The sequence below is a fragment of the Trachypithecus francoisi genome, unplaced genomic scaffold (genome assembly GCF_009764315.1).
Source record: "Trachypithecus francoisi isolate TF-2019V2 unplaced genomic scaffold, Tfra_2.0 Lachesis_group12, whole genome shotgun sequence".
NCBI classification, from domain to species: domain Eukaryota; kingdom Metazoa; phylum Chordata; class Mammalia; order Primates; family Cercopithecidae; genus Trachypithecus; species Trachypithecus francoisi.
In genome coordinates this window covers 5,230,009-5,256,807 of record NW_022681457.1, presented here as the reverse complement: position 1 = coordinate 5,256,807, position 26,799 = coordinate 5,230,009, and the positions used below count along the sequence as shown (strand labels likewise).

The following is a 26,799-nucleotide window of genomic DNA, read 5'->3' as shown; positions in this document are numbered from 1 at the left end:
AGGACTCCCAGACCCCCGCCCTCCCCCCGCTGGATCCAACAGTTCCAGGGCAGGGATGGGAAACTCACATGCCTACAGGGGCCAGGCGGGTCACATAAATGAGTGAACTAGCCAGGTATAAGAAAAGTCGACGGCCAGAAATATCATCAAATCGGATCTTTACTGAACTATGGTGAATGCATGGAACATAATACAAACATGGATGATACTGGAGTTTATATTTTTAAATTCAAAATTGAAAAAATACAAATTGAAAAATAGAAATATTTAATTATTAAAATTTTCTCTTTCATAATTCTTTTTGCGCCTTTGAGTTGAAGCCAAAAGGCTGGCTGGCGTCTTCCCTTCCACACCAAGATGTGTCAGGCCTTGGGGTGGCACGGTGGGGATGGGCAGTTTAGAATTCAGCCTTGAATCCTTAAACTGGGAACAATGTTTAATTTGATTCAGGTTCATAACGGATACAGCTGTTCATAAGCGTGGGTACTCCCAAACATGGATATTCAGGACAACTACTGGAGATAGTTGTAGAATCTCACCATCTTCACACAGACTTGTATTTCGGAACCAGCGCCGTATTGCACCGTAGTTCAATTACTATTTATGGTCTGTATTCACACAAGAAACATTTACCAACAAAGGCAAACTGGACAGTGTCTATTCCTTCTCATGAGACTGGATTCCAAGGGCCTTTGGGGGAATTTGGTCTTCCACCCCAGGACGTAGGTGAATATAGTCCGGGCCACGTCTTTCATTTCTGAAAGCCAACTGTGGAGTAGGAAAGAGTAAACGTTTTTTTTCCTTGCTGGTGGATTCCCCGTTTTTGCCAGGACCAAAAATATACCATCTTACATTCAAGTAGCTGTTTGTGGACATCCTTGCGGAGAAATATTCAGTGTTCAGAACGGTCATAACCTTGACCAGAAGTCTTTGACTAACCTTCTCAGGGGAACCCACTGTGGCTTTTGCTTGATTTAAAATGAACCAAGCTGATTAACTTGTACAGTTCCGATTTCTTCCACAACCAAGTCACAGAGCTTCTGTCAAATCTCTCAGGTCAAGTCATCATCAACTCACTCGTGACTAAGGCCCAGGAGCGGAAGTGTCGAGAGCATCACGGTGTGTTCTGTTCAGCTGCTCAGAACAAGTCAACTCCTGATGATGGATGCAACGACCCAACTTCCGTGTCCTTGCCAAATGCTGTCACCTTGGATCAAGGTGTCCTGTCAAGTCCCCCTGTCATGACAGCTGTCTGTAGTTGTGCTTCAGAACTCTGGCCAGTCTATGTGAAACTTTTCTTTTCTCTCAATATACAAAAAAAAAAAAATGAGTCCTTTCCCAGTGTTGGGCCCGCCTTGGCACCATGCCACAGACTTCTTCGGTCACATCAAGTTTCTTAACACCACAAATAAATAAAGCTAACTGGGTGGTAATAGTTTATGAGCAGCGAAAGAAAAGGCCACAATCAATTTGACTCTTTCAAGCAACTGGACTTGTAAATCCCCCGAGTTATCTCCAACTCACTGTGCAACGCAAATGCCCGTTAGACTTAAATAATGGTCTCAACAGTCATGTGTTTCTGTAAAGGACACGTCACTCTGCTCCTTTATCAACTCGCCATCTGCTGTAGCTCTGAATGCCCAGGTCATTCTTCTCACGTGATTCCGGAACGGCGTACCACTGCCGCACCACTTGTTAATTCGCTTTTCAAGACAAACCCTACTGACATTTGAGTCCCTTTTTCAGTTCGCTGAGGATGGCGTCTCGAGTCTGCTCTGTGTACTGGTCGTAGCTCTTGCTATGCTTTGATTCGTAGTGGCGTTTCAGGTTGTATTCTTTCAACACAGACACGTTTTGTTTGCATATTAAACACATAGGCATGCTCTTCACTTCCACAAAGAAATAGGCTCGCTCCCACTTTTCTCGAAACACGCGGCCCTCTCCTTCTCTCTTTCGTTTTGCCGCTTGTGATAGAGACATGAGTACAAGAAAGATTTCACTTTCCTCTGAATGCTACCACAGAACAACCACAGTGCAAGCCCTGTGACAAAGGCAGTGACTCTCTGCCTCACGGGGGAGCCAAGAGGGAGTGGTGGGGACTGTGGCGAACCGGAGAGCACACGCCCCATGGAGAAGGGCAGCTCCAGCCCGTTGTTGCCAGGCAGAAGGGCGGGCCCAGGGGTGCCAATTCTTCTGACTTGTCAAAAGATGCCAAGACTGCAGATTTTGTGTGTGTGTGTGTGTGTGTGTGTGTGTGTGTGAATTAACCTGATTTTTATAACTAACTCAAGAAAAAAATGCCACATATGCTAACACAGGGAAGGCCAAACAAAACTCATCTGCACCATGGCCCATAGGCCACCAGATTGCAATCTCTCTCCTGGGGTGGGGCCCGTGAATCTGTACGTTAACCAGCATCCAAAATGATGTGGATGCTGGTGGTCCAGGCATGGACTGTGCTGTCAGCAACACTGGTCCAGAGTCCGACAACAGACAACACTCTCCACCTCCAGGAGAGACCACCCTGCGCTCCAAGCTTGTCTGGATCCCCTGCCCTCAGGATGTCTCTGAGGCCATCCTTTAGGTCCCTCACCTTGCCACATCCCAAACCTGTTCCCTGCTGGGTATTCCATCCTGGGGACAGACCCACCGTCTTCCTGTCCACAGCCCTGGAAGGTCAGTCTCTGATGTGGACCCAGGGACCACCCTCTCTCCATGTGCGATCTTGTCTGCTTCTGTGGCTTGAACCGCCAAACATACGCTGTCCCCTAAGGACACGTCCTGAGCTCCCAACATGGCACCTGTCACCTGGACATCCCTTGGACCACGTACACTTACTACCAGCTCCTTCTCCCAGGAGCCCCACCACCTACCATCACGTACGCCTGACCCCGGGAGCCAACCTCTACCCGAGTCCCCAGCATCCCCACCACCCAGCCTCACCCTTCCTGGTCTCCTGTCTGGTCTCATCACGCTCCACAGCTGAGAGGGCTCTTTCTAACATCCAGAGCCAGCCTAGGCCCGCCCCACCGCTCAAAGTCTCCTGGTTCTCCTGTGTCCCCAGGACAAACCATGGGCTGCTCAGTTTGGCATCTGAGCTCCTCAAACTCTGCACCTGCCCATCTCTCTACACATGAGCTCCCTACACACTCATGCTCCAGAAGCATCCATCAACTTGTTCCTCTCAACGTCCCAGGCTTCCTCCTGTCTTTGAGTATTCAAAGTTTCTGTTGTTCCCTGCACCCAGATCACCCCTCACCTCCTTCCCTCCCGGCCTGACAGCTGATTCCTTTCAAGACTCTGAGGACCTGGGGCTGGGTCAGACACCTCTTCCAGGCTCCCATGGTGCCCCGCCACCTCCATAAGAGCTTCAGTCCTGAGTGCTGCCTGCCTGTCCCTGCATCTCCCACGAACCAGGTTGCACCAGACTGCCTCTGACTCACCGCGGAGGCCCCGGCGTCACCCACCCAGGGCCCCAGGGATGTCTGCTGAAGTGAGAACAAGGACAGAGATGCCCCCTGGGGTTTCCTCCTGCCCAGTCCTGGGGGATGTCAGTGACGGGAGCCGGGGCGTGTGTTAAAAAGGAACTTTATTGGGTGTTGGGGATTCAGATGAGATCCATGAGGATGTCGTCCTCCATGACGCTGGGCTGCAGGCCCGGCTGGGGGACCGGGCCTCGGGGACCCCCGCTCAGCAGCATCTGACCTGAGGGGCAGTGGGGAAGGGACTGCATCTCCCAGTAGGCCCTTGGGCCCAGGAGGACCCAGAGGCACTAAGTTTTCTAGGCAGCCCTTGGGGGACCCAACAGAAGCACCTTCTAACCCCATCTAGTTACAAATACGCTGTTTCCCACGAGCCTTTGGGAGCCCTTCTCCAAAACTACTTCTCTGGCCCTAAGACCACATTTCCCAGCAATCCCAGGAGCACACACAGGAGGATCATGGGAAACACTCTCAACCCACTAGGTCCTTGGACCCATGGGCTGTACTTTCCCAGAGTCCGCAGAGCTCTGCAGCCCGTGGGGGAAACCCTCATTCTTGGATCCTATGTCTTTACTTCCCAGGAGCACTTGGTCTCGGTGCTCTAGCCCAGGAGCTGCTGGGACACTCAGTCCAGACCTCTGCCCTCCCCCGGGTCCCCTTACCTGGCAGTGGAGCCCGTGGGGGAAGTTGTGCGGGCCAGGACTGGGCAGGTGGTGGATGAAGGAGTGGGGGCCCCAACTGGGGCTGCCCCAGGCCCTGGTGTGGTGGGGGTAGAAGTGCAGGAGCCCCTGGTGGCTGGAGGTGGTGGAGGGAGGCCTGGGGTGGGGGCACCCCGGTCTGCGGCTGGGAGAACACAAGAGAGTGGCTCAGAGGCTCCTGATAGAGACTCTCCACCTCCCCAGAGATTGCATCAGCTAGTGGTGAGGGGAAGGTTTTCTTCAAAGGCAGGGGATGGACGGAGAGGAGGTGGTCTATCTTCTGCCTAAAGCCCTGGGCGGGTCTCCATTCACACCCACTGACCACAGTCAACCTCCCTCCTCCCAGACAACAGGACCAGGATCTGGAACTCCCACCACCCTACCCCCACATCTCACCGGTGGCGGGTTGAGGAGGAGGCTTCGCAGCTGGGGGTTGGCCCCAGGGTTCTGGGGCCGAAGGATGGGTCCAGGAGGGGGTGGGCCAGAAGCTGTTCCAGGAGGGCCTTGGGGGGCACCTGGGGGGGGCTGGGCAGTACCTTGGGGCTGGGGCTGCCCCGTGGCCCCAGAGGCCCCTACAGTACCCTGAGGCTGGGACTGTGGTGGGCGTAGCTGGAGCTGGTGGGAAGAGACACAGGGTGAGGGAGACGGGCCTCACGTCCCTCCTGCAGGCACAGAGAGCAGCCTCTGGGGCCTCCCCCACCCAGCCCCCACTCCGCCAGCCCTGTCCTCACCAGATTCTGTGAGGGCCTCGCTTGATCCTCCAGAATGGGCCCCAGCCCTGGGGGTGCCTGCTGTCCCCCCATCTGCACGAGGAGAGAGGGGCAGGTCAGTAACTGAGGGTGGTGGCGTCCTGAACCTGAGGCAGGAGGACCTGTGCCCTGCAGGGAACGCGTAAGGAGATGGGGACATTCTCTTTGGGGCTGAGTGGTCTGGGAGAGACGCTGTACGCTCCAAGGTCCCCAGTAGGAAGCTCTGTGTCAAGTCTTTGATGTAGGTGCTGAAAAAGGAGAGAGACTGCAAGAAAATCTGAGTGGGACTTAGCTTGAGGGTGCCATGTATTGGGAGAAGGGTGGGCGTCTGTGGTCCTGGAGATCCCGGGGGTCCATGTGGGGCCCGGGCAGGAGGGGGTGGGAGTGCTGGTTTGGGGACTGTGACCACTCACTCCTCGCTGCTGCTGCTCCAGCTTCTGCTGCTGGACCTGCTTGTGGTTGGTGATGACCTGCCGGATGCCGTTGACGAAGCCGCTCTGGTCGTAGGGGATGAGGCCCATGAAAATCTTTTTCTTGGACGAGTACAGGAGCATGAGCACGCGCACCTCACAGGGCGCCGTGTGGGGGAAGTGCACGCAGCCCGCCTGGGTGGACAACAGCTCTTCAGAACCATTTATGCCCTGAAAGAGGCAGCCCCGACCCCCTCCCCATTCCAGAAGATTCTAGAGGCCCCCTGGGCAAGGGGAGGTGAGGTTTCTGCTATAGAAGGTTGAGGAGAACAGGTGTGCTGTGGGCTGCTCCAGAGACAGAAACTGAGGCACTCAGGGCAAGCTAGGGTTCTGGCTGCCCACTGAGAAGGAAAGCGGAGAGAAAGAGCTGGAACCCAGCTCCTCAACCTTTGGCCATCACCTGCTCCTCATGGGATGCCCCAGTTTCCTTGGGCATTAAATGCCACGGCGGCCTCCTTAAAGGGCTGCTGAGAGTCACAGCCGTGACAGAGGGGCTTAGATTGCAGAGCGCGGTACCCACAGGCCTGTGAACAACGGTGGTGTCGGATCCCAGGTATTCAAGAGATCCTCCAGGCCTCAGCACTGGCCAGTGTACCCCATGGGGAGTGCTCCCACATCACAGGGTCGCTGTGCCTCAAGAGCCCTGCCCGAGGCTCAGCCACAGGAAGCACCCAGGAAACATCACTGGTCATCAGGGGGGTAACACATGGAGCGTTCAGGGCAGGGGCTCCTGAGGGAGGCGAGGCTGACCTTGGCCAAGTGAGCTGACTTCTCTGAGCCTCGGTTTCCTGCCTGAGATAGACACTGCTAGCTGCCTAATCCATATCCAAGTGTCCTCCTCCCCTGCATTCCCAATGCCATCTGGGGCTGCAACATGTCCCAGCCCCAGACAGTCATGGATATCTGCTCCCGGCAGCCTCCCATCAACTAGGTGCTGCCCAGTGGCCTAGGTCTGGGCCAGGAGGTGAAAGGGAGGCCTGCTCGGGAATCTGAGAAAGTTTCTGCTGTCTTGAAGAAAGGGAAATACACAGCCCCCCCTCCCCTCCTTCGTGAAAGCATACGGAATGCCTGGAGCCATGGGAGCTACCTTGTGACTATAAAGGAGAGGTCAAGAGAATCACAGGGACCTGCCCCTGATGTCACAGACCTATGAAACCAACCCCAATAGCTGGCCCCCTCTGGATGTCCTATTCTGTGCAAAAAAATAAATGCCTGCTCCTACAACGCCTGTCCTCTCAGAACCCAGCTGCCACAGTGTGGCCATGTGGACAGGCCATGTGCAGACACTGGGATGGCCGGTCCTAGCCAAGCCCCAGCCAACAGCCAGTGCTGTGTGTGGAGCTGTTTTTGTTCGTTTGTTTTGTTTTTTGAGACGGAGTCTCGCTCTGTCCCAGGCTGGAGTGCTGGAGTGCAGTGGTGCCATCTCGGGTCACTGCAAGCTCTGCCTCCTGGGTTCATGCCATTCTCCTGCCTCAGCCTCCGGAGTAGCTGGGACTACAGGCGCCCGCCACCACACCTGGCTCATTTTTTGTATTTTTAGCAGAGACGGGGTTTCACCGTGTTAGTCAGGATGGTCTCAATCTCCTGACCTCGTGATCCGCCCACCTCGGCCTCCCAAAGTGCTGGGATTACAGGCGAGAGCCACCGCGCCCGGCCTATGAGGAGCGCCTATTTTGAACATCCAGCCCAGTCAAGCTTTCAGACGACCAGAGTCTCAGCTGCCATCTGATGGCAACCCCATGAGAGTCCCCCAGCGAGATGGCCCATTGAGCCCAGCTGACTCACAGAATCATAAGAGAAAATGTTTTCTGAGTGGCCCCAATTATCTATTTGTTTGGAAAACTATGTGATTTGCACCCAGAAGCACTCTTCTCAGGAATGCCTTCTTCACACGGTTCTGTGAGGATCCTATGAGGAGATCCCCGTAAGGTCCTCTTTCCTGCAGGAGTGCCTGGTGCACAGAAGTAACTGACCTGCTCCTTCCCCGAGTTACAAGGTGAACTGTGTGTCTCAGAAAGCTATGCTGAGGCTGGGCGCGGTGGCTCACACTGGTAATCCTAGCAGTTTGGGAGGCCAAGGCGGGCAGATCACTTGAGGTCAGAAGTTCGAGACCAGCCTGGCCAACATGGTGAAACCCCGTCTCTACTAAAAATACAAAAATTAACCAGCCATGGTGGTGGGCACCTGTAATTCCAGCTACTCGGGAGGCCGAGGCAGGAGAATCGCTTGAACCCAGGAGACGGAAGTTGCTGCAAGCCAAGATTGCACTACTACACTTCAGCCTAGGTGACAAGAGTGAAACTCTGTCTCAAAAAACAAACTCAGAAAGCTAAACTGAGGTTCCACTCTCCAGCACCTGTGAAGGTGACTCTATCTGGAAAGAAGGTCTTTGCAGTTGTAGTAAGATGAGGTCAGGAAAATGGGGCCTAATCCAAAATGACTGATGTCCTTCTAACCACAGGGACACAGAGATACAGAGAATGCCACATGGAGACATACACAGAGGGAAGACAGCCACAGGATCGAGAAAGACCCTGGAGTGATGCCACCTGCAGCCTGGGGTTACTGGCCAGAAGAGGCAACGAAGAGGCCTTCCCTTGAGCCTCTAGAGAGAGCGCAGTCCTGCCGACACCCTGACCTTGGGCTTCTGGCCTCCAGAACTGGGATAGAACACGTTTCTGTTGTTTTGAGCCCCTCTGCTTGTGGTAATGTGTTACCGCAGCCACAGGAAACGAACACATCCCATAAACCCATGCCAGAATCAACAGCTTCCTCCTAACTGCTCCAGTCACATCCATCTCACATTTTTAATGTGGAATATCCCTCAGTCTGGTGCATACGATGATTATAATAAAAGTCAAAGCTCTAGAAGAAAGGCGAGGAACCTAAGGGCATGAAGTCCACCCAACCATCAAAAACGGCTTCCGTGGGCCCAGGCACTCTGGGATTCCCTTCAAAGGTCAGCAGAAAGCAGTACAAGAGTCAATGCCCCTCGGCCCCCAATGCCCTGGACTCACGAAGCCATTGCCCATGATGCGGTAGAGGCCTTTGAGAGACTCCAGGTCCTTGTTGGTGAAATGGAACTGGACCATCCTTGAGTTCCGGAACAAAGGGCCCAGGGTGGTCTGCGGGAGACACAGAAGTCAGCTGGCATGTTGGTGTGGGCAAGTGAGGTGGGGACACGAGGCAGGGAGTGGGGGTGGGGCAGGGAACAGGGAAGAGACAGTAGGGTGAGGGCTGCCCGGCAGCAGGGCTGGCCTTCCACCACCACTCACCAGCAGCTGCTGGGGGATGAGCTGCATGATCAGCTTCTGGGGCCACTGCTCGGTCTTCCTGGGGGGGTGATGCCAGGAGAGGTGTGAGGAGGGGGCCAGCCCCAGCCCCACCGCACCACACCCGAGAGTCACCTACAGGTTCTCGCCATGATTCACGTAGACCTGGCAGGGCAGTGACCGTGTCAGCTTGGTGTTGGCATCCACTGAGGCAGGTTTGGGTTTCTGAGGGGGAAAAAGAGCATGTCAAAGCAAAAAGGGCCATAAGCCTCAGTCCCCTTGAGCCCTCATGTCCTAGCCTGCTGGCCCCAAAGCTCAGGATGTTCCCCAGTTTAAGTCCCATGAGCCCCTGGCCCCTCCTCCAGACCGGCAAACCTTCAGTTCCTCAAATGTTAGGGCTACATGCCCGGCCCCTAAATCCCACAATCCACTGTGCCCCAGGTGCTACATCGCCTGGGCCCTTCTCTGGGCCCCAAATCCTAGGCTTTTCTGGGTTCTCTGCATGGGGACTCTCATCTGTACCGCAAGTCCCACTACACCATGGGGCTCCTGGCCTGGTCCCGCATCCCACGGGTCCAGCCCAAGGAATGCCCCCAAACCCAGCACTGCAAACCCCATGCATCTGACCCATGAGTCCCACATGCCCAGCCCCACGGCCCCAGGAGTCCCAAGTGCCCAATGGACCCTCAGGCCCCTCACCTCCTGCCACTCGAGGACCCCGCTCCATGCCAGAAGTTTATTGGAGACTGACTGCTGCCCACCAAGGGCTGGGGCTCCTAGCTGGGCTGGGGAAGGGCCACTCACCCCTCCTGGGGCCACAGTGCCTGCCTGCCAGAGAGGAGGAAGGAGGGCCATGAGAATGGGGAAAGAGGAGGGCCTCCGGGGGCCATCCTGTGAGGGCAAACCAGGAAGAAGGAAAGGCCTGTTCTTCTGCTCCTCTGTTCCCAGAACAGCACTTGGCCAGCCCCAGGACCCCAAATGCTTGGACGCTGCAGGATACGAGGACTCGTAAGCTGTGCGATGCCCCAGACTCCCAAACCCAGGGATTCCTTGGGTTTCTCAGAACAGCCCTGACCCACCTGGAGCCATGAGCCTCCCCATTCCGTCCCCAGACCCTCATCTCAGGCATCTGTAGCACACGCACCACGAACCCCCAAGGCCCCAGGGCCACCAGATCCACACCCCCCTGGAAGGCAAATGACTCATCCTCTAACTGTCCTAGCTGTGGGCAGCAGGAGGAAGCAGTGGGGGCAGGAGGCGTGCAGGCACCTACCATGGACGGTGCCCCGGGCTGCGCTGTGGGAGCCAGACCGGAGCCAGGGGCCACGGTGGAGACCAGACTGGGCTGGGAAGCAGGTGGTGGCTTGGGGGCACCAGGGGGTCCTGGGGGTAGTGGGGGAGCTGGGGCCTGGCTGAAGGGGGGACCCACTCCGGGAGCAGCTTGCTGGAGGGGGGTGATGGGCGAGACTGTGGGAGAGACCAAGGGAGGAAGTGAGGAACAAGTGTGTGGAGAGAGGCCTGCCTGGCCCCTGCCCACCCTTCATCCTCGCCCCAGGACTCACAGCGAGGGCCCAGCCCAGCCTTCTGGTTCTTGGCGGCCTCCACTGCATTCTGGGCGGCCACCTGAGCTGCACTCAGGTTCCCGGGAACCTGTGGGTAGAAGGGAAGAAGGAAAGGGACTGGTGAGGACCATGGCCCTCCAGTCCTGGTGTCCCACGAGGCCACACCACCCACGGCCCCACAAGGCACAGCTGCCCCAGCTGGGATAGCTCAGGAGCTCACGACACCCATCACCCAGCAGATGAGCTTCCATGGCCCCAGGAGTCCCACCCTTCCAATGTCCCATGGGACTCCCATCATGCCACAAGCTCCAACATGCAACTAGATCTCTCCCCAGGGGTCAGGGCTCCAGCAAGTCCCCAGAAACATGTCCCTTCCTGGAAACATCCATACCTGGTACTGCGGGGGGACGGGGGGCAGAGGCTGCTGGGGAGCTGCTGATAGAGTGGCACCAGAGGGTGCGGCAGGAGGCAGGGGGACTGGCTGCTTTGGCTGGAGGGGGCCTGGGGCTGAGCCACCCCCAACTGAGAGCAGGAGGGATGGCCAACCCCAGAAAGAAGGGATTCAAGATGGAGAGAGGGGAGAGAAATCCAAAATCCAAGTCAGAGGGAGCTGGGGAAACACGTCGAGCCCCCATCCCCACGCGCAGTGCCCAGGCCTCACCAGGCAGCACGAGCCCCCGAACCAGCACCATGTGCCTTGGATCCTGGCTCACATCTGTGGGAGGCTGCAGCGGCTCCAGCAAGGCCGGGGGGGCTGCCTTCTCAAACAGAAGCCGAAGTGCAGGCAGCTTCCGTGGAGACACGATGGAGAAGTGGATCCCCCGCTACAGGAGAGGGGCCCAGCGGTCATGATGTGCCCCCTCCATAGGGGTGTTGGGGCCAGCCCTCAATCTACCACAGCTGCTGTGTGGCTGGACAGCACCAGTCCTACAACCACAATTCCCACCGGGCTTTGAGGCAGGAGACCCTGAAACCTAGTATTGCCTGCCCCAGGAGACTCTGGGTTCTAGTTTTGTCAGTAAGACTAAGTGGGCTAGGTGTGGAGGCTCACATCTGTAATCCCAGAATTTTGTGAGACTGAGTCAGGCAGATCACGTAAGGCCAGGAGTTCGAAAGCAGCCTGGCCAACATGGTGAAACCTCGTCTCTACTAAAGATACTAAAATTAGCTGGGCGTGATGGCGGGCGTCTATAATCCCAGCTACTCGGGAAGCTGAAACACGAGAATTGCTTGAACCCAGGAGGCAGAGGCTGCAGTAAGCCAAGATCACACCACTGCACTCCAGCCTGGGTAACAGAGCCAGACTCTGTTTCAAAAAAAGAGAGTAAGCAAAGCTGGTCACCAGTCTGTGACTATTCTGTGACTGAGTCCAGGCCCCCAGTGCCTCCTCCCTCAGACCCGAGTCCAGGCCCCCAGTGCCTCCTCCCTCAGACCCAGGAGTCCAGACCCCCAGTGCCTCCTCCCTCAGACCCAGGAGTCCAGACCCCCAGTGCCTCCTCCCTCAGACCCAGGAGTCCAGACCCCCAGTGCCTCCTCCCTCAGACCCGAGTCCAAGCCCCCAGTGCCTCCTCCCTCAGACCCAGGAGTCCAGACCCCCAGTGCCTCCTCCCTCAGACCCAGGAGTCCAGACCCCCAGTGCCTCCTGCCTCAGACCCAAGACTCCTGGCCCCCAGACCCTCCTCCCTCAGACCCTGGAGTCCTCACCTCCCCAATCTGCTGCACGAGATTCTCAGTTGTGCATCCAGAGTACGTGGTGCTCTCAACAGCAGGCAACAGGTATGGGGGCGAGTTGCAGATGAGGAGGCAGACCCGGTGTGTCTGGCCACTACCAGGAATGAGAGAAGACATGGAGCCGGCAGCAACAGGGGCCCTGAGAAGGAACCCAGACCCAGCACCAGTGGAGGCGCACATATTCCGCCTCATATGGAATCAGAAGCAATGCCCATACTTTACAGCTGACAACACTGAGGCTCTGAGAGGTTCTGGGATGTGCTCTCCGTCACCCAGCAGGCAGGGCACGCAGGAGTGACACCCACAGTTGGCACTGCTTCCTGATGGGGACGCTGAGACCAGGCACTGGCCAGACCTCCCCCAAGAACACACCTGCAGCCTCCTGGCTCAGCGTGCTTGGGGACACAGAGCCCATGCTCTACAGGGTGAGGCTAGAGGTAGAGCCACTCAACAGGCAAAGTGGTTCCGGGCCAGGCAGAGAGAGACTGACCCAGCCTGGGCAGAGGGGGCACTCACATCTGCTCACGCATCTTCTTGAAGTCATCAAACAGCTGCAAGGCTGTGCTGAGTCCTTCCGCGATGAGGCTGCAGCTCTCGCCACCCCCGCCCATGAACCTGCAGAGGCAGAGCGGTCAGCCCCCAGGGTTGCCATCACCCCTGCCCCCAGGCCATGCTTGAAGAGCCTGCTCCCATGCTGTCTCCCACCCTATCCTGGAGTATGCACCTTGGGATGACAGGGACACCGCTGAGTTCCCTACCCGATCCCTGATGCTAGCACAGCATCAGTACCAGACAGGACAGGGGACACTTGTTGTGTGCGTTTGTTTGTTTTCTTTGAGACGGAGTCTTGCTCTGTCACCCAGGCTGGAGTGTAGTGGCGCGATCTCGGCTCACTGCAAGCTCCGCCTCCCAGGTTCACGCCATTCTCCTGCCTCAGCCTCCTGAGTAGCTGGGACTACAGGTGCCCGCCACCACGCCCAGCAAATTTTTTGTATTTTTAGTAGCGACGGGGTTTCACCGTGTTCGCCACGATGGTCTCGGTCTCCTGACCTCATGATCCGACCGCCTCGGCCTCCCAAAAGTGCTGGGATTACAGACATGAGCCACCGCGCCCGGCCGACATGTGTTGTCTTAATCATGAGGACTGGGAGGGAATGGGAAAGGGCTGGGAACCCCAAGCCTAGGATCCTGTGCTGACTCCAACCCTGGAGTGACTGACTCCCTGCCCAGCCTCCTGCTGTCCCTTTCCCTCTCTGGACTATCTGCTCCAAATCAGTCCTGGCCCCACTTCACCTTCCCGGCCAGAGACAGGGGCCTCCTCTGTCCTCCCAGTCTTATGGGTTGAAGTGTGCCCCCCTCAAAAAGACAGGTTGAGGTCCTAAGTCCCAGTACCTCAGAAGGTGACCTGACTTGGAAAGATCTTTACACAGGTAATCGAGTTAAACTGCAGGCCCTAATCCACTATGGCTGGTGTCTGTGAAAAGGAGAAACGTGGACACAGACACACACACAGAGGGAAGACACAGGGACACAAAGAGACACAGGGAGAGGCCACGTGAGGATGGGTGATGCAGCCTCAGCCAGAAAGGTCTGGGCACACCAGGCGCCAGGAGAGGCAGAAGGGCCCTTCCCCTATAAGGTTTCAGACAGCCTGGCCCTACCACCTGGATTTTGGACTTCCAGCCTCCAGGACCCTGAGACATCAATTTCCATTCTTCTGGCCAGTTTCTCATACTTTGCTACAGTAGCCCGGAAAACTAACACACACAGACTCTCGTTTCTCCTCCGTCCGATCTGCAGTCGCGTTGCAGCATCTGTCCCACACGGGTTGTGGCCTGGGGATGGCCTCTCCTCAAGGGCAGCTGTGGTTGCCACCATTCTTCCGGTCACACGGTTGTGAGAGGCTGATCTTTGCTGCAGAGGATGTGTGTGGAGATTGAGCGCTCCTCTGAGGGTCTTGAGGGCCCTGTCCCTCTGAAGTGTGGTCTCTGACCCTACCTCCCCCAAGGCCGGGATGGGGTCTGAGTCCTCTCTCACCCCCAGGCTTGCCCACCACAGTGGGGCACGTGGGAGGCCTCAGGAAATGTAAGCTAAATGAACAAACGGCTACAGGTCCAACCGTGTCCATCAAGGCTAGAACCAACCCAGGCCCTTGGCCCGGCATCGGCCTGACAACCGAGGCCTTTGAGTCCTGCACCCTGCTCTCCTGCTCCATGCCCGCGCCTGTAGGTCCTCTCGACGGATGAAGCCCAGACATCCAGGTCTCTGCATGTGCTGGAACACACCCATTCCGGCCCAGATGGAATCCAGTGAAGCTACGACACCCATCCTGGTGTGCCCTCCTGTAGGAAGCCTTCCCTACATGCCACCTAATTTTAGGGCCTGCTCTTGATCACATCATAGATCACCTGATACTGCAGCTGTCAAGCTTCTCTCCACACCGTGTGCAGTCCTCCATGAGAGACACCAAGGCGTCTGAGCCCCAGGTCACACAAGGCCTAGGAACTGTCTGCTGAGTACTCAGTGCACTGGAGGCTTGGCAGGGCCATGCGGCGGGGCTCTCCGCTTCCTGTCTGAGTTCTCACACTGATTTCTTTCAGGTCCCACTCGGCTTGGCCAGTGAGCACACTGAGGCCTGAAGCCTTCTTCCCGCTCTCAGGGTACTCGGGTGCTGCTCCCAACCCACCACACACTTCCCAGCCTTCCTCTTCCTCGCCATGCAAGACAGTTTCGCACACACGAACTTCAACTGTGCCCAAAGAGTTGGGATGAACCAACTCTGGACCCAGCCTTTCTGCTACAGGTGACATTAAGCCAATGTATTCCTGGGCCTTTCTGCGACTCAAGCCAAAAGCACCCTGGCTGGGAATGAGGAGCAGGCGCTTCAAGCATATGAGGTGTCCCTTTGGGGTGATAAACTTTTTTTTTTTTTTTTGAGATGGAGTTTTGGTCTTGTTGTCCAGGCTGGAGGGCAATGGCACAATCTCAGCTCACCACTAACTTCGACTTCTGGTGCAAGTAATTCTCCTGCCTCAGCCTCCCGAGTAGCTGGGATTACAGGCATGTGGCACCACACACAGCTAATTTTGTATTTTTAGTAGAGACAGGTGTCTACATGTTGGTCAGGTTGGTCTCGAACTCCCAACCTCAGGTGATCCGCGCACCTCAGCCTCCCAAAGTTTTGGAAGTGGCTGCGTGCAATGGCTCATTGTGATTCTCCTGCCTCAAAAGGCTGAGGCAGGAGAATCGCTTGAACCTCAGGGATGGAGGTTGTAGTGAGCCGAGATCACACTACTGCACTCCAGCCTGGGAGAGAGAGAGAGACTCTGTCCCAAAAACAAAACAAAACAAAAAAAACTTATGAAGGGCCAGGCGCGATGGCTTACGCCTGTAATCCCAGCACTTTGGGAGGCCAAGGCGGGCGGATCACGAGGTCAGTAGATCAAGACCATCCTGTCTCTACTAAAAATAAAAAAAAATTAGCCAGGCGTGGTGGCAGGTACCTGTGGTCTCAACTACTCAGGAGGTTGAGGCAAGAGAATAGCATGAACCCGGGAGGCAGAGCTTGCAGTAAGCTGAAGTTGCACCACTGGACTCCAGCCTGGGCAACAGAGCAAGACTCCGTCTCAAAAAAAAAAAAAAAAAAAAAAAAAACCACTTACGAGGAAAAGTGTGATAAACTAACCAGTTTGAGATACTAAAACTTGCTTTTCTCTTACTGAACACTAAGTATAAGTTATCTGCTACAAGTTCAAAGGACGACATGTAATAAACATTTCATCAAAGAAATGTGAAAAACTTGAACGGAGGGAACACTATGGCTGGCTGCAAAATATGGCTAAAATATCATCAAGTTTATGATAAGCCTAAATTCCAAACAAACCCCTTGATGTGGCAGACACAAAATAAAACTAAAAGCCCCCTAGGTGACACAAGTGGGCTCTGACTTGGGGCTCCCAAGTCCTTTAACTTACTCCCATTTGTTCTACCCAGTATCATTCCCCGGAGTCTTTGCTGCCCACTTTCATGGGCTAACAGGTGCCTGGAGCCCCAGGAGGTACTGGTCAAAAAAAGTGAATGTTAAGAGCATCCAGCCATGACCAAAGGCTCCCTGCACACAGCCTGTCACCCAGGCAAATACTAGCTCGATGAGGGCCAGGACCTTGCCTGTCTCATGCCCACTAACTCCTTGGTACCCAGGACAGTTTGTTCCACAAACATTTGTTGAATTAATGAGTGAACATATGAATGAACAACTGCGTTGTCATAATGTTATGGGAAAGACACTGGTTCTATTTTCCTTCCATCTTTTCCCCCTGCCAAGACAGGGTCTCGGTCTTTTACCCAGGCTGGAGTGCGATGGCCCAATCTCGGCTCACTGCAACCTCCGCCTCCCAGTCTCAGTTGATCCTCCTACCTCAGCCTCCTGAGTAGCTGGGACTACAGGTGTGCACCACCATGCCTGGCTAATTTTTTCTATTTATTTGTTGTTTTTGTATTCATTCATTTATTCAACCAGTCTCCTGAAGCCCCATGGGTGCCAAGCACCAGCTGGAAGCAAATGGCAGAAGTACCCAGGGACCTGGACATTCACAGTCCAGAGGTGTGGGGCTGTGACAGGTCATGAGGGCAGAGGAGGAAGCACCTGGCTGCAAGAACCAGGAAGGTTTCCCAGTGTATAAGACACCTGAGCTGGGTCTGGAAGGCTATGCAGTGTCTTCCATTCATTCTACAGATTTTACCCAAGGCCTCCCGTGTTACCAGGCCCTGTGTTGGCTGCCAGGGACTTGAGGTGCATCAGACTCGGATCTGGGCCTCAAGAAGTCTCCATTTAACATCACTCAAGACTGTCTTACCACAGTCTCTCCCAGTGGTTCTCAACTGGAATACATTTTGCGCCTCCTTCCCAGAGGATATTTTCTAATGCCTGGAGACATTTTTGGTGGTCACACCTTTGGGAGGGGGCTACTGGTATCTAGTGAGTAGAGGCCAAAGACGCTGTTAAACATCTTACAATACCCAGGACAGCCCCCAGTACAAGGAATGATTGTGTCCACAGGGTCACTAAGGCCAAGGATGAGAAACCCTGCTCTATGTCACCTACAAATTCCAGCTATCACAAAGGGAAAGCTTCTGTGTCACCTTTTCACTATATGTCCTGCACCCAGCACTTGTACACACATTCTGGAACAAAGCAGATGCTCAACAAACACCTGCTCCAGAAGCGTACAGAGGTAACGGCAGCTACTACGAACAGCTGTTGTTTAATGAACCCTGACTGCAGACCAGGCCCTAAGTGAAACACAGTACACAACTTAGCTCCTGTGACCCTTCTAACAATAGGGAGATACACACTACGATTATCCATTTGCTAACCAGGAAAGTGAGGCACAAAATCCTAGCAAACACTTACACAGCACTTAATACATGCCAGGAACTGTATTAAACAATCATCAACTAACTTAATTCTCCAAACATCCCTATGAGGTTGTGGTACCCAGCCACCAATACAGCACCCAGCAATTCAGCCTCTTGCAATTCACACCCTGTGTAGTCTCCTCCTACACTGAACGGGACAGGCTTATACTGCACACTGAATGCAATATGGCAGAAGTGGACTTGGCACTGCAGCTCAGGCCTGTAATCTCAGCACTCCAGCACTTAGGGAGGTCAAGGCAGGAGGATCGCTTGAGGCCAGGAGGTCAAGACCAGTCTGAGCAACACAGCAAGACTTCATCTCTACAAGAATTAAAATAAAGAAATCAGTCATGCATGGTGGTGCCCAACTGTAGTCCTAGCTACTCAGGAGCCTGAGGTGGGAGGATCACTCGAGCCCAAGAGGTTGAGGCTGCAGCAAGCTATGATCCCACCACTGCACTCCAGCCTGGGCAACAGAGCAAGACCGTCTCAGGTTAAAAAAAAGAATGTGGGCCGGGCGCGGTGGCTCAAACCTGTAATCTCAGCACTTTGGAGGCTGAGACGGGCAGATCACGAGGTCAGGAGATCGAGACCGTCCTGGCTAACACGGTGAAACCCCGTCTCTACTAAAAAATACAAAAAACTAGCCAGGCGAGGTGGTGGGCGCCTGTAGTCCCAGCTACTCGGGAGGCTGAGGCAGGAGAATGGCGTAAACCCTGGGCAACATTGCAGGACCTCGACTCTACAAAAAACAATTCTTTTTTTGAGACAGGGTCTCACTCAGTCACCCAAGCTAGAGCGCAGTGGCACGATCTCTCCACCTCCTGGGTTCAAGTGATTCTCCTACCTCAGCCTCCTGAGTAGCTAGGATTACAGGTAACATGCCACCACACCCGGTTAATTTTTGTATGTGGTTCTTTTCATTTGTTTGTTTTTTTTTGAGATGGAGTCTCGCCCTGTCACCCAGGTGCGATCTCGGCTCACTGCAAGCTCTCCCTCCCCGGGTTCACGCCATTCTCCTGCCTCAGCCTCCCAAGTAGCTGGGACTGCAAGTGCCCAACACCACGCCCAGCTAATTTTTTGTATTTTTAGTAGAGAGGAGGTTTCACCTTGTTAGCCAGGATGGTCTCGACTTCCTGACCTCATGATCTGCCCGCCTCTGCCTCCCAAAGTGCTGGGATTACAGGCATGAGGCACCACGCTCGGCCATTTTTTTCATTTTTAGTAAAGACGGGGTTTCACCATGTTGGCCAGGCTGGTCTCGAACTCCTGACCTCAGGTGATCTGCCCGCCTTGGCCTCCCAAAGTGCTGGGATTACAGGCATGAGCCACCATGCCCAGCCACTGCAAAAAAAAAATTTCTTTTTAATTTTTTTTTTATTTTGGGACAGAGTTTCACTCTCGTTGCTAAGGCTGGAGTGCAATGGTGTGATCTCGGCCTACCACAACCTCCACCTCCCGGGTTCAAGCTATTCTCCTGCCTCAGCCTCCTGAGTAGCTGGGATTACAGGCATGCGCCACCATGCTCGGCTAAGGTCTGTAATCTCAGCACTCCAGTACTTAAGGAGGTCAAGGCAGGAGGAGCGCTTGTATTTTTAGTAGAGACGGGGTTTCTCCATGTTGGTCAGGCTGGTCTGCAACTCCTGACCTCAGGTGATCCACCTGCCCCAGCCTCCCAAAGTGCTGGGATTACAGGCATGAGCCACCATGCCCGACCTACAAAAAAAGTTTTAAGAAATCAGCCATCCATCCTGGCTAACTCGGTGAAACCCCGTCTCTACTAAAAAAGATACAAAAAAAAACTAGCCGGGCGAGGTGGCGGCGCCTGTAGTCCCAGCTACTCCGGAGGCTGAGGCAGGAGAATGGCGTAAACCCGGGAGGCGGAGCTTGCAGTGAGCTGAGATCCGGCCACTGCACTCCAGCCTGGGAGACAGCCAAACTCCGTCTCAAAAAAAAAAAAAAAAAAAAAAAAGAAATCAGCCAGGTATGCTGGCATTTGGCTATAGTCCCTGCTACTCCAGCTACTTGGGAAGCTGAGGTGGGAGGATCGCTTGAGCTTGAGCCCAGGAGGTCGAGGCTGCAGTGAGCCATGACTGAGCCACTGCACTCTAGCCTGGGTGACAGAGTGAAACCCCTCCTCAAACACAAAAGAGGCCTGGGGCTTCCTCTTTGCTGTCTCTATTGGGTCACTCAATCTGAGGAATGCCAGTTGCCATGTCAGACAGTTAAGCAGCCCCGTGGAGAGGTCTTGCGGCCAATAGCCACAGACTCACCACCTTGGGAGCGGATTCCTCACCGCCAGTCAAACCCTCTGGATGGCTGCAATCCTGCCGACCTCTTGACTATTGCCTTGTGAGACCCTCAGTCGAATCATCCAGCTAAGCCACTCCTGTGTCCCTGACTCACAGAAACTGCATTAGATAAATGTTTGCGGTATGAAGCCGTTAGTTTGGTGGTAATCTGTTATGCAGCTAAGAATAAGTAATAAGGCCGGGCGCGGTGGCTCAAGCCTGTAATCCCAGCACTTTGGGAGGCCGAGACGGGCGGATCACGAGGTCAGGAGATCGAGACCCTCCTGGCTAACACGGTGAAACCCCGTCTCTACTAACAATACAAAAAACTAGCCGGGCACGGTGGCGGGTGCCTGTAGTCCCAGCTACTGGGGAGGCTGAGGCGGGAGAATGGCAGGAACCCGGGAGGCGGAGCTTGCAGTGAGCCGAGACTGCGCCACTGCACTCCAGCCTGGGCGGCACAGCGAGACTCCGTCTCAAAAAAAAAAAAAAGAATAAGTAATACAATGAAATACCAATACAAGTACTATCCACATCCCCAGTTCAGAGATGAGATACTAGGCACAGGGGGTACATGGACTCCTGGCATGTCTGACAGTTAGTTCTGTGGTGGAAGAGCCAGGATTTGACCCCAGACTGCCTGACTCCAGAGTCTACAATGTCAACTATCAAAATCTGATCCAGCGCCAGGTGTGGTGTTGAGGCAGGAAATTAAAGAAAAATAAAATTAAAAAGAAAGAGAAATAAGTTTTACTGTATTAGGCTGACTTGCCTGAGAGGCAGCAACAGACATAGCCCAGACCCAGGAAAAGTCTTGATAATATTATCTAATGTGCTCTTGGAGACTCTCCCAGCACTCCCTCAACATAGGGAGAAGAAAAAACAAATTTTCCTTTGTTTTATGGAATGAGTTTATAGATTTCTGTTCTCTGTAACTAATGACTTCAAGTATTCTGTTTTATCTAAGAAGTACAGTGAAGGTCATGAGAAGCCTGAGCTGCCTGGGCACCATAGTGAAGGTTATCGGATAAGCCTGTGCCTAGGCAAACCTAGATAACAGACATCTGGGTTGCATAGCAACGGTTATGTGTAATCCTGAGTTATAAACCTGTTACAACAATTTGATTAACTGTCTTTGTCCTGCCTCTGTATCCCTGCTTTCACGCCACTGTAACCTTGCTTCAAGCTAGCCCACCCCCTTTTGTGAAGTGTGTATAAAAGTCAAGTGCTGTCTTTGTTCCAGGCCGTCTTTGGACGTGAGTCTGCCTGGGCCTGAGTGCACTCAATGAAAGATTCTTCTGCTTTAACCGGAAGGCTCTCTCCTGTCCTCCTCAATCCTGCAACGGTGGCTCACCCCCGTAATCCCAGCACTTTGGGAGGCTGAGGTAGGCAGATCACGTGAGGTCAGGAGTTCGAGACTAGCCTGGCCAACATAGCGAAACCCCGTCTCTACTAAAAATCAAAAAAAATAAAAATAAAAAAATTAGCTGGGCATAGTGGCGCGTGCTTGTAATCCCAGCTACTTGGGAGGCTGAGGCAGAACCCAGGAGGTGCAGGTTACAGTGAGCCAAGACTGTGCCACTGCACTCCAGCCTGGGAGACAGAGCAAGACTCTGTTTCAAAGAAAAAAAAAAAAAAGTCTGATTCAAGCCACAGAGGGATCTATCCTGGCTCTGACCCATCCCCCTGCACTGAGGCTACAATGCACCCATCTGGAAAAGGAGAACAGGGGTAGATGGAAAAAGAGAGGACAGAAAGGGGACAATCACACAGGGAGTACAAGGTGGCTGCTGGAGCTCAGCCAGGCCTCCCTGAATGGGAAGTTTTTCCTACTTCTGCAACACTATTCCTACTCAGTGTTCCTACTCAGCAACACTGCTGAGCACACAAAAGCCACAAAAGTGACTTCTGACAAAAACACAATCACCCTCAAAGTCCTTTCAATCCCTTAATGTATGGGATGTTTCCTGCAGCTCAAACCCAAGCCATCCCTCATTCACGGCCCCTCACAGGAACCCCAACCCACCCTACGTGGGGGAAAAGCTCACTTAATGCCATCAAGCCAGGTGACAAACTCATAGGCGCTGCTGGTGGGAGCGTGACATTGTACGTAGGACTCGGGAGCGCAGTCCACTGTGTTGAACACCACGAGGCTGTACTGGGTCCCTCCATACTGGGAGGGGAGAACAGAAAAACTTTTAATCTGGGACCTCAATTCGCTTTTCCCTCAGAGAAGGAATCAGGGTTCCCAGCTTCCTGTTCCTCCAGAACCAGGAACTCCTCAGCTTCCTCCTTCCTCAAACCCAGGAATCTCAGCCCCAGCCCCTCCTCCCTCAGACCCAAGAGTCCAGGCCCCCCAGGCCCTCCTCCCTCAGACCCAGAAGTCCAGGCCCCAGTCCCTCTTTCCTCAGACCCAGGAGTCCAGACCCCCAGCCCCTCCTCCCCCAGACCCTTCTCTCTCAGACCCAAGAATCCAGACCCCCAGCCCCCCCTCCCTCAGACCCAGGAGTACAAGTCCCCAGCTCCTCCTCCCTCAAACTCAGAAGTCCAGGCCCAGCCCTTTCTCCCTTCCTCAGACCCAAGAGTCCAGTCTCCTGTCCCTCCTCCCTCAGACCCAGGAGTCCAGGCCCCCGGCCCCTCCTCCCTCAGACCCAGGAGTCTCCCAGCCCCTCCTCCCTCAGACCCAGGAGTCCAAACCCCCAGGCCCTCCGCCCTCAGACCCAGAAGTCCCAAGACTCACGTCTCCCCCGAAGTCCGTCTCAGCAGGAGGACCACCATTAAAATACCTGTGAGGGTCAGAGGTGAAAGGTCGGAGTCAGGCAAGAAGCTGTGGAAACTGAAATGGGAGGGCGGGGTTAGAGTCGCGGAAATGGCACTCACTCGATGGCCGGCAGCAGGTAGTGTTTGCGGAGTCCCTCGAAGTAGGGTCCCAGGTTGGCCGTACCCTCAATCACAAACACCACGTCGGCCACCAGGCCCCCGGCGCGGGCCGGGCCCTCGGACCCGGGGACCATACCCCGTGCGGTAGCCGCCACCGCCACAGCCGCCGCAGCCGACACCGCGGAATGAGCGGAAATGCGCCTGCGCTGCGCGCGCACCCGCGCCGGGCGGTTTAGGGCCGCTGGGAATGCGGCCGTGTTTGTGCGGGGCACGCGCTGAGGCTTCGTTCTAGCTCCCTCCTCCTTCGTCTCCACCGCGTGGAAGACTCAGAAAGGGCATAGTTAGCCCTTCTAGGGGCCTGATGGGTTCGACGGAATTCTTGTCAGGATTCTGAAGAGCGAAATAAATTGAAAGCGGCTCAGTCAGCCGCCATCTTTGAGCGGGGCGTCTGGGTCCGCCTCTTGTCTCAAAGGGAGGGGCAGGAGACCTGGTTGCTATGCAACGCGTACGCTGCCCTTGTTTTCGTTTTTGCGCTTTGTTTCCTTTGTTTTCTTGTTTTTTGTTTTCGAAACGGGAGTCTCGCCCTGTCGCCCAGGCTGAAGTGCAGTGGCGCGATCTCGGCTCACTACAACCTCCGCCTCCCGGGTTCAAGCGATTCTCCTGCCTCAGCCTTCCGAGTAGCTGGGATTACAGGTGCCCGCCACCAGGCTCCGCTAATTTTTGTATTTTTAGTAAAGAAAGGGTTTCACCATGTGGGCCAGGCTGTTCTCGAACTCCTGACCTCAAAGTGATTCGCCCGCCTTGGATTCCCAGAGTGCTAAGATTACAGGCCTGAGCCACAGGGCCGGGACCTCTGCCCTTGTTTTCTAACCGTTAGATTAAGTTTCTGATTCTGTTCTTTCGGGCGCGCGGACTGGGGGAGGGAGGCGAGAAGGCTCCAATCACATCGGCGGAAACGAGGTTACTAGGCAACGCTTTAAGGTCGGCTTCCACTTGGAAGGTAGGGCAGTTGTTTTCCCCCTGAAAAGAAGCCGAACACTAACAAGTGTGGGTTGCTTAGCAACACCTGAGCGTTGTTTTCGGGGAGAGGAGCCAGAAACTGGCCTAAAACATAAATACATTCCAGGTAGATTAAAAATGTCAGTGCAACAAATGAAACTCGGAAACTATCTGAAGGAAAAAAATCTTAATGACTGTCATGGAGTTTCTTAGCACTACAGCAAAGTCAGAAAACGTAATCTTTATTAATTTTTCCAAAAAGACTGCATAAACCAAGTTTGAAAAATACACTACCAACTGGGAAAATCTATCTAACGTGTTTGTTGACAGAAATGTGCTACACAAATCTTATTGATGAATAATATAGAAAAATAGAAACACTTCATTACTATTATCTTTTTAATTTTAATTTTAAGTTTTTCAGACAGGGTCTCTTTCTGTTGTGCAGGTTGGAGTGCAGTGGCCCAATCTTGGCTCACGGCAGCCTCTACTGCTCGCACTGGAGCCACTCTTCTGCCTGTAGAGCAGATGGGACCACAGCCGCGCACCACCAGTCCCAGCTAATTTTTAATTTCTTTTTTTTTTTTTTTAATGAGACGTTGTATCACTCTGTCTCCCAGGCTGGAGTGCAGTAGCGCAATCTCGGCTCACCGCAAGCTCCGCCTCCCGGCTTCACGCCATTCTCCTGCGTCAGCCTCGCGAGTACCTGGGACTACAGGCGCCCATCACCACGCCGGGCTTGTTTTGTTTGTCTGTTTGTTTGTTTTTTTGTTTGTTTTTTGTATTTTTAGTAGAGATGGGGTTAGCCAGGATGGTCTCGATGTCCTGACCTCGTGATCTGCCCGCCTCGGCCTCCCAAAGTGCTGGGATTACAGGCGTGAGTCACCGCGCCTGGCCTAATTTTTAAATTTTTTGTAGAGATGGGGTCTCACTATGTTGCCCTGGCGTGTCTCAAACTCGTGGGCTGAAGTGATCCCAGGTGTAAGCCACCATGCCCTGCCACTTTATATTTACTTTAATACAAAGAAACCTGACCAGGACCGGATGCCGTGGCTCACGTCTGTAATCCCAGCACTTTGGGAGGCTGAGGTGGGTAGATCACCTGAGGTCACGGGTTCAAGACCAGCCTGGCCAACATGGTGAAACTCCAGCTACTAAAAATACAAAAATTAGCCGTCGTGGTGGGCGTCTGTAATCTCAGCTACCTGGGAGGCTGAGGCAGGAGAATCGCTGGAACCTGGGAGGCGGAGGTTGCAGCGAACTGAGATTGTGCCACTGCACTCCAGCCTGGGTGGCAGAGTTAGACTCTGTCTCAAAAACAAACAAATAAAAAGAAACCTGACTAGTTACACACACACACACACACACACACACAATTTTGAATGGCCAATAAATATTTAAAAACATAATCTTCAGCAGGGCGAGGTGGTTCACGCCTGTTCCAGCACTTTGGGAGGCAGAGGCGGGCGGATCACGAGGTCAGTATCACTGGGCGTGGTGGTGCGCGCCTGTAATCCCAGCTACTCGGGAGGCTGAGGCAAGGAGAATCGCCTAGAACCTGGGACCCGGGAGGCGGAGGTTGCAGTGAGCCGAGATCACGCCACTGCACTCCAGCCTGGGCGACAGAGCGAGACTCCGTCTCAAAAAATATAAATAAAAATTAAGAAGAAAAAAAAAAAAAACAGGCCGGGCGCAGTGGCTCACGCCTGTAATCCCAATACTTTGGGAGGCCGAGGCGGGCAGATCACGAGGTCAGGAGATCGAGACCATCCTGGCTAACACGGTGAAACCCCGTCTCTACTAACATACAAAAAAAAAAAAAAAAAAATTAGCCGGGTGTAGTGGCGAGTGCCTGCAGTCCCAGCTGCTCGGGAGGCTGAGGCAGGAGAATGGTGTGAACCCGGGAGGCGGAGCCTGCAGTGAGCCGAGATGGCGCCACTGAACTCCAGCCTGGGCCACAGAGCGAGAGGCTGTCTGAAAAAAGTAAAAATAAAATAAAAACTATAATCTCCACCAATTGAAAGTGCTTACAGAAAGCCCAATGATACAGCTTTTTACTTTTATCATTTTAAATTATTTTTAATTGGGTTTTTTTTTTTTTTTTTTTACAAAATCTCGCTCGCCCAGGCTAGAGTGCATGCGGTAGGGCAATGTCGGCTCGCTGCAGCCTCCACCTCCCTGGTTCCACTGATGCTCCTGCCTCAGCCTCCAGAGTAGCTGGGACTACAGGCGTGTGCCACCCCACCGGCAAATATTTGTATTTTTGATGAAGACAGGCTTTTACCATGTTGGCCAGGCTGGTCTCAAACTCCTGTCCTCAGGTGATCCACCCACTTTGGCCTCCCAGAGTGCCCGGATTACAGGCAGTGAGCCTGCAGAAGGCTTTTTTTTTTTTTTTTTTTTTTTGAGACAGTCTCATTTGCTGAAGCCTTTTAAAGCAAATCCGTACAATCATATCATTTTACTCCTGTGTGCTTGGCAGGCATCTTTCCCAATTTTATGAACACTTTCTTACATTACTGGTATGCCATTGTTACCTGTAACAAAATTAACTTCTTAGTATCATCTAACAGTAAGTGTGTAATCAAACGTTCCAATTGTCTCAAAATGTGCTTTTACAGTTGGTTTATTTGTATCAGCATCCAAACAAAGACCACACACATATTTAGACATTATGTCTCAAGTTTCTTTTCATCTAGAGCAGCTCCCTCCTTTTTTATGCCTGTGTAACTCAAATTTTAATAGTTATAAGGAAGATAAAAGTAATCCAGAAAAAGGAAAAAAAAAATCAATAGACATGAAGGAAGATTAAAATGGTACCTAGGCCAGGCTTGGTGGCTCCCGCCTGATGTCCCAGCACTTGGAGACGCAGAGGTGGGTGGATCACTTGATCCCAGGAGTTCGAGACCAGCCTGGGCAACATAGCGACACCCAGTCTCTACAAAAAATACAAAAATTAACCCGACATGGTGGGGCACACCTGTAATCCCAGCTACTCAGGTGGCTGAGGCCAGAGAATCGCTTGAACCTGGGAGGCAGAGGTTGCAATGAGCCGAGATGGCTCCACTGCAGTCCACCCTGGGTGACAGAGCGAGACCCTGTCCCATCTCCCCCCGAAAAAAAAAAAAAAGGAAAGGATCTACTTTAGGAACTAGGAAAATTAAAAATTATGCTAGAAAGATGGGCTGATCTGGCCGGGCGCGGTGGCTCAAGCCTGTAATCCCAGCACTTTGGGAGGCCGAGACGG

At 53.8% G+C, this 26,799-nt stretch overlaps 1 protein-coding gene across 5 annotated transcripts; it reads right to left on the bottom strand.

The window, feature by feature from the left end:
- Nucleotides 1-141: 141 nt before the first annotated feature.
- MED25 (mediator complex subunit 25) lies at nt 142-22,998 on the bottom strand. Of its 5 annotated transcripts, none has more exons than XM_033224134.1 (18): nt 22,554-22,998; nt 22,414-22,459; nt 21,722-21,846; nt 12,481-12,579; nt 11,938-12,058; nt 10,895-11,057; nt 10,625-10,755; nt 10,234-10,321; nt 9,945-10,138; nt 9,371-9,499; nt 8,811-8,896; nt 8,675-8,732; nt 8,417-8,524; nt 5,343-5,534; nt 4,912-4,983; nt 4,577-4,795; nt 4,145-4,325; nt 565-1,964 (listed from the first exon to the last, which is right to left on the bottom strand). In XM_033224134.1, the coding sequence occupies exons 1-18, from the start codon at nt 22,685-22,687 to the stop codon at nt 1,720-1,722; spliced, it is 2,391 nt and encodes a 796-aa protein (XP_033080025.1). In that variant the 5' UTR covers nt 22,688-22,998; the 3' UTR covers nt 565-1,719. The 5 variants fall into 5 exon arrangements, with proteins under 5 accessions (XP_033080027.1, XP_033080028.1, XP_033080025.1 ...); XM_033224135.1 differs by lacking the exon at nt 565-1,964 and adding an exon at nt 3,572-3,705 and having other exon boundaries at nt 22,554-22,993; XM_033224136.1 differs by lacking the exons at nt 21,722-21,846; nt 22,414-22,459; nt 22,554-22,998 and adding an exon at nt 14,373-14,962 and having other exon boundaries at nt 142-1,964.
- Nucleotides 22,999-26,799: the final 3,801 nt, after the last annotated feature.

What these genes read in the sequence shown, in the direction of transcription:
- MED25 (XM_033224134.1), bottom strand. Translation starts at nt 22,687, where the DNA reads ATGGTCCCCGGGTCCGAGGGCCCGGCCCGCGCCGGGGGCCTGGTGGCC. An exon ending in CCGTCCCCCCGCAGTACCAG is followed by an intron (nt 10,322 to 10,624) that starts GTATGGATGTTT and finishes TTCTACCCACAG; the next exon opens with GTTCCCGGGAACCTGAGTGC. An exon ending in GTGAATCATGGCGAGAACCT is followed by an intron (nt 8,733 to 8,810) that starts GTAGGTGACTCT and finishes TCACCCCCCCAG; the next exon opens with GAAGACCGAGCAGTGGCCCC.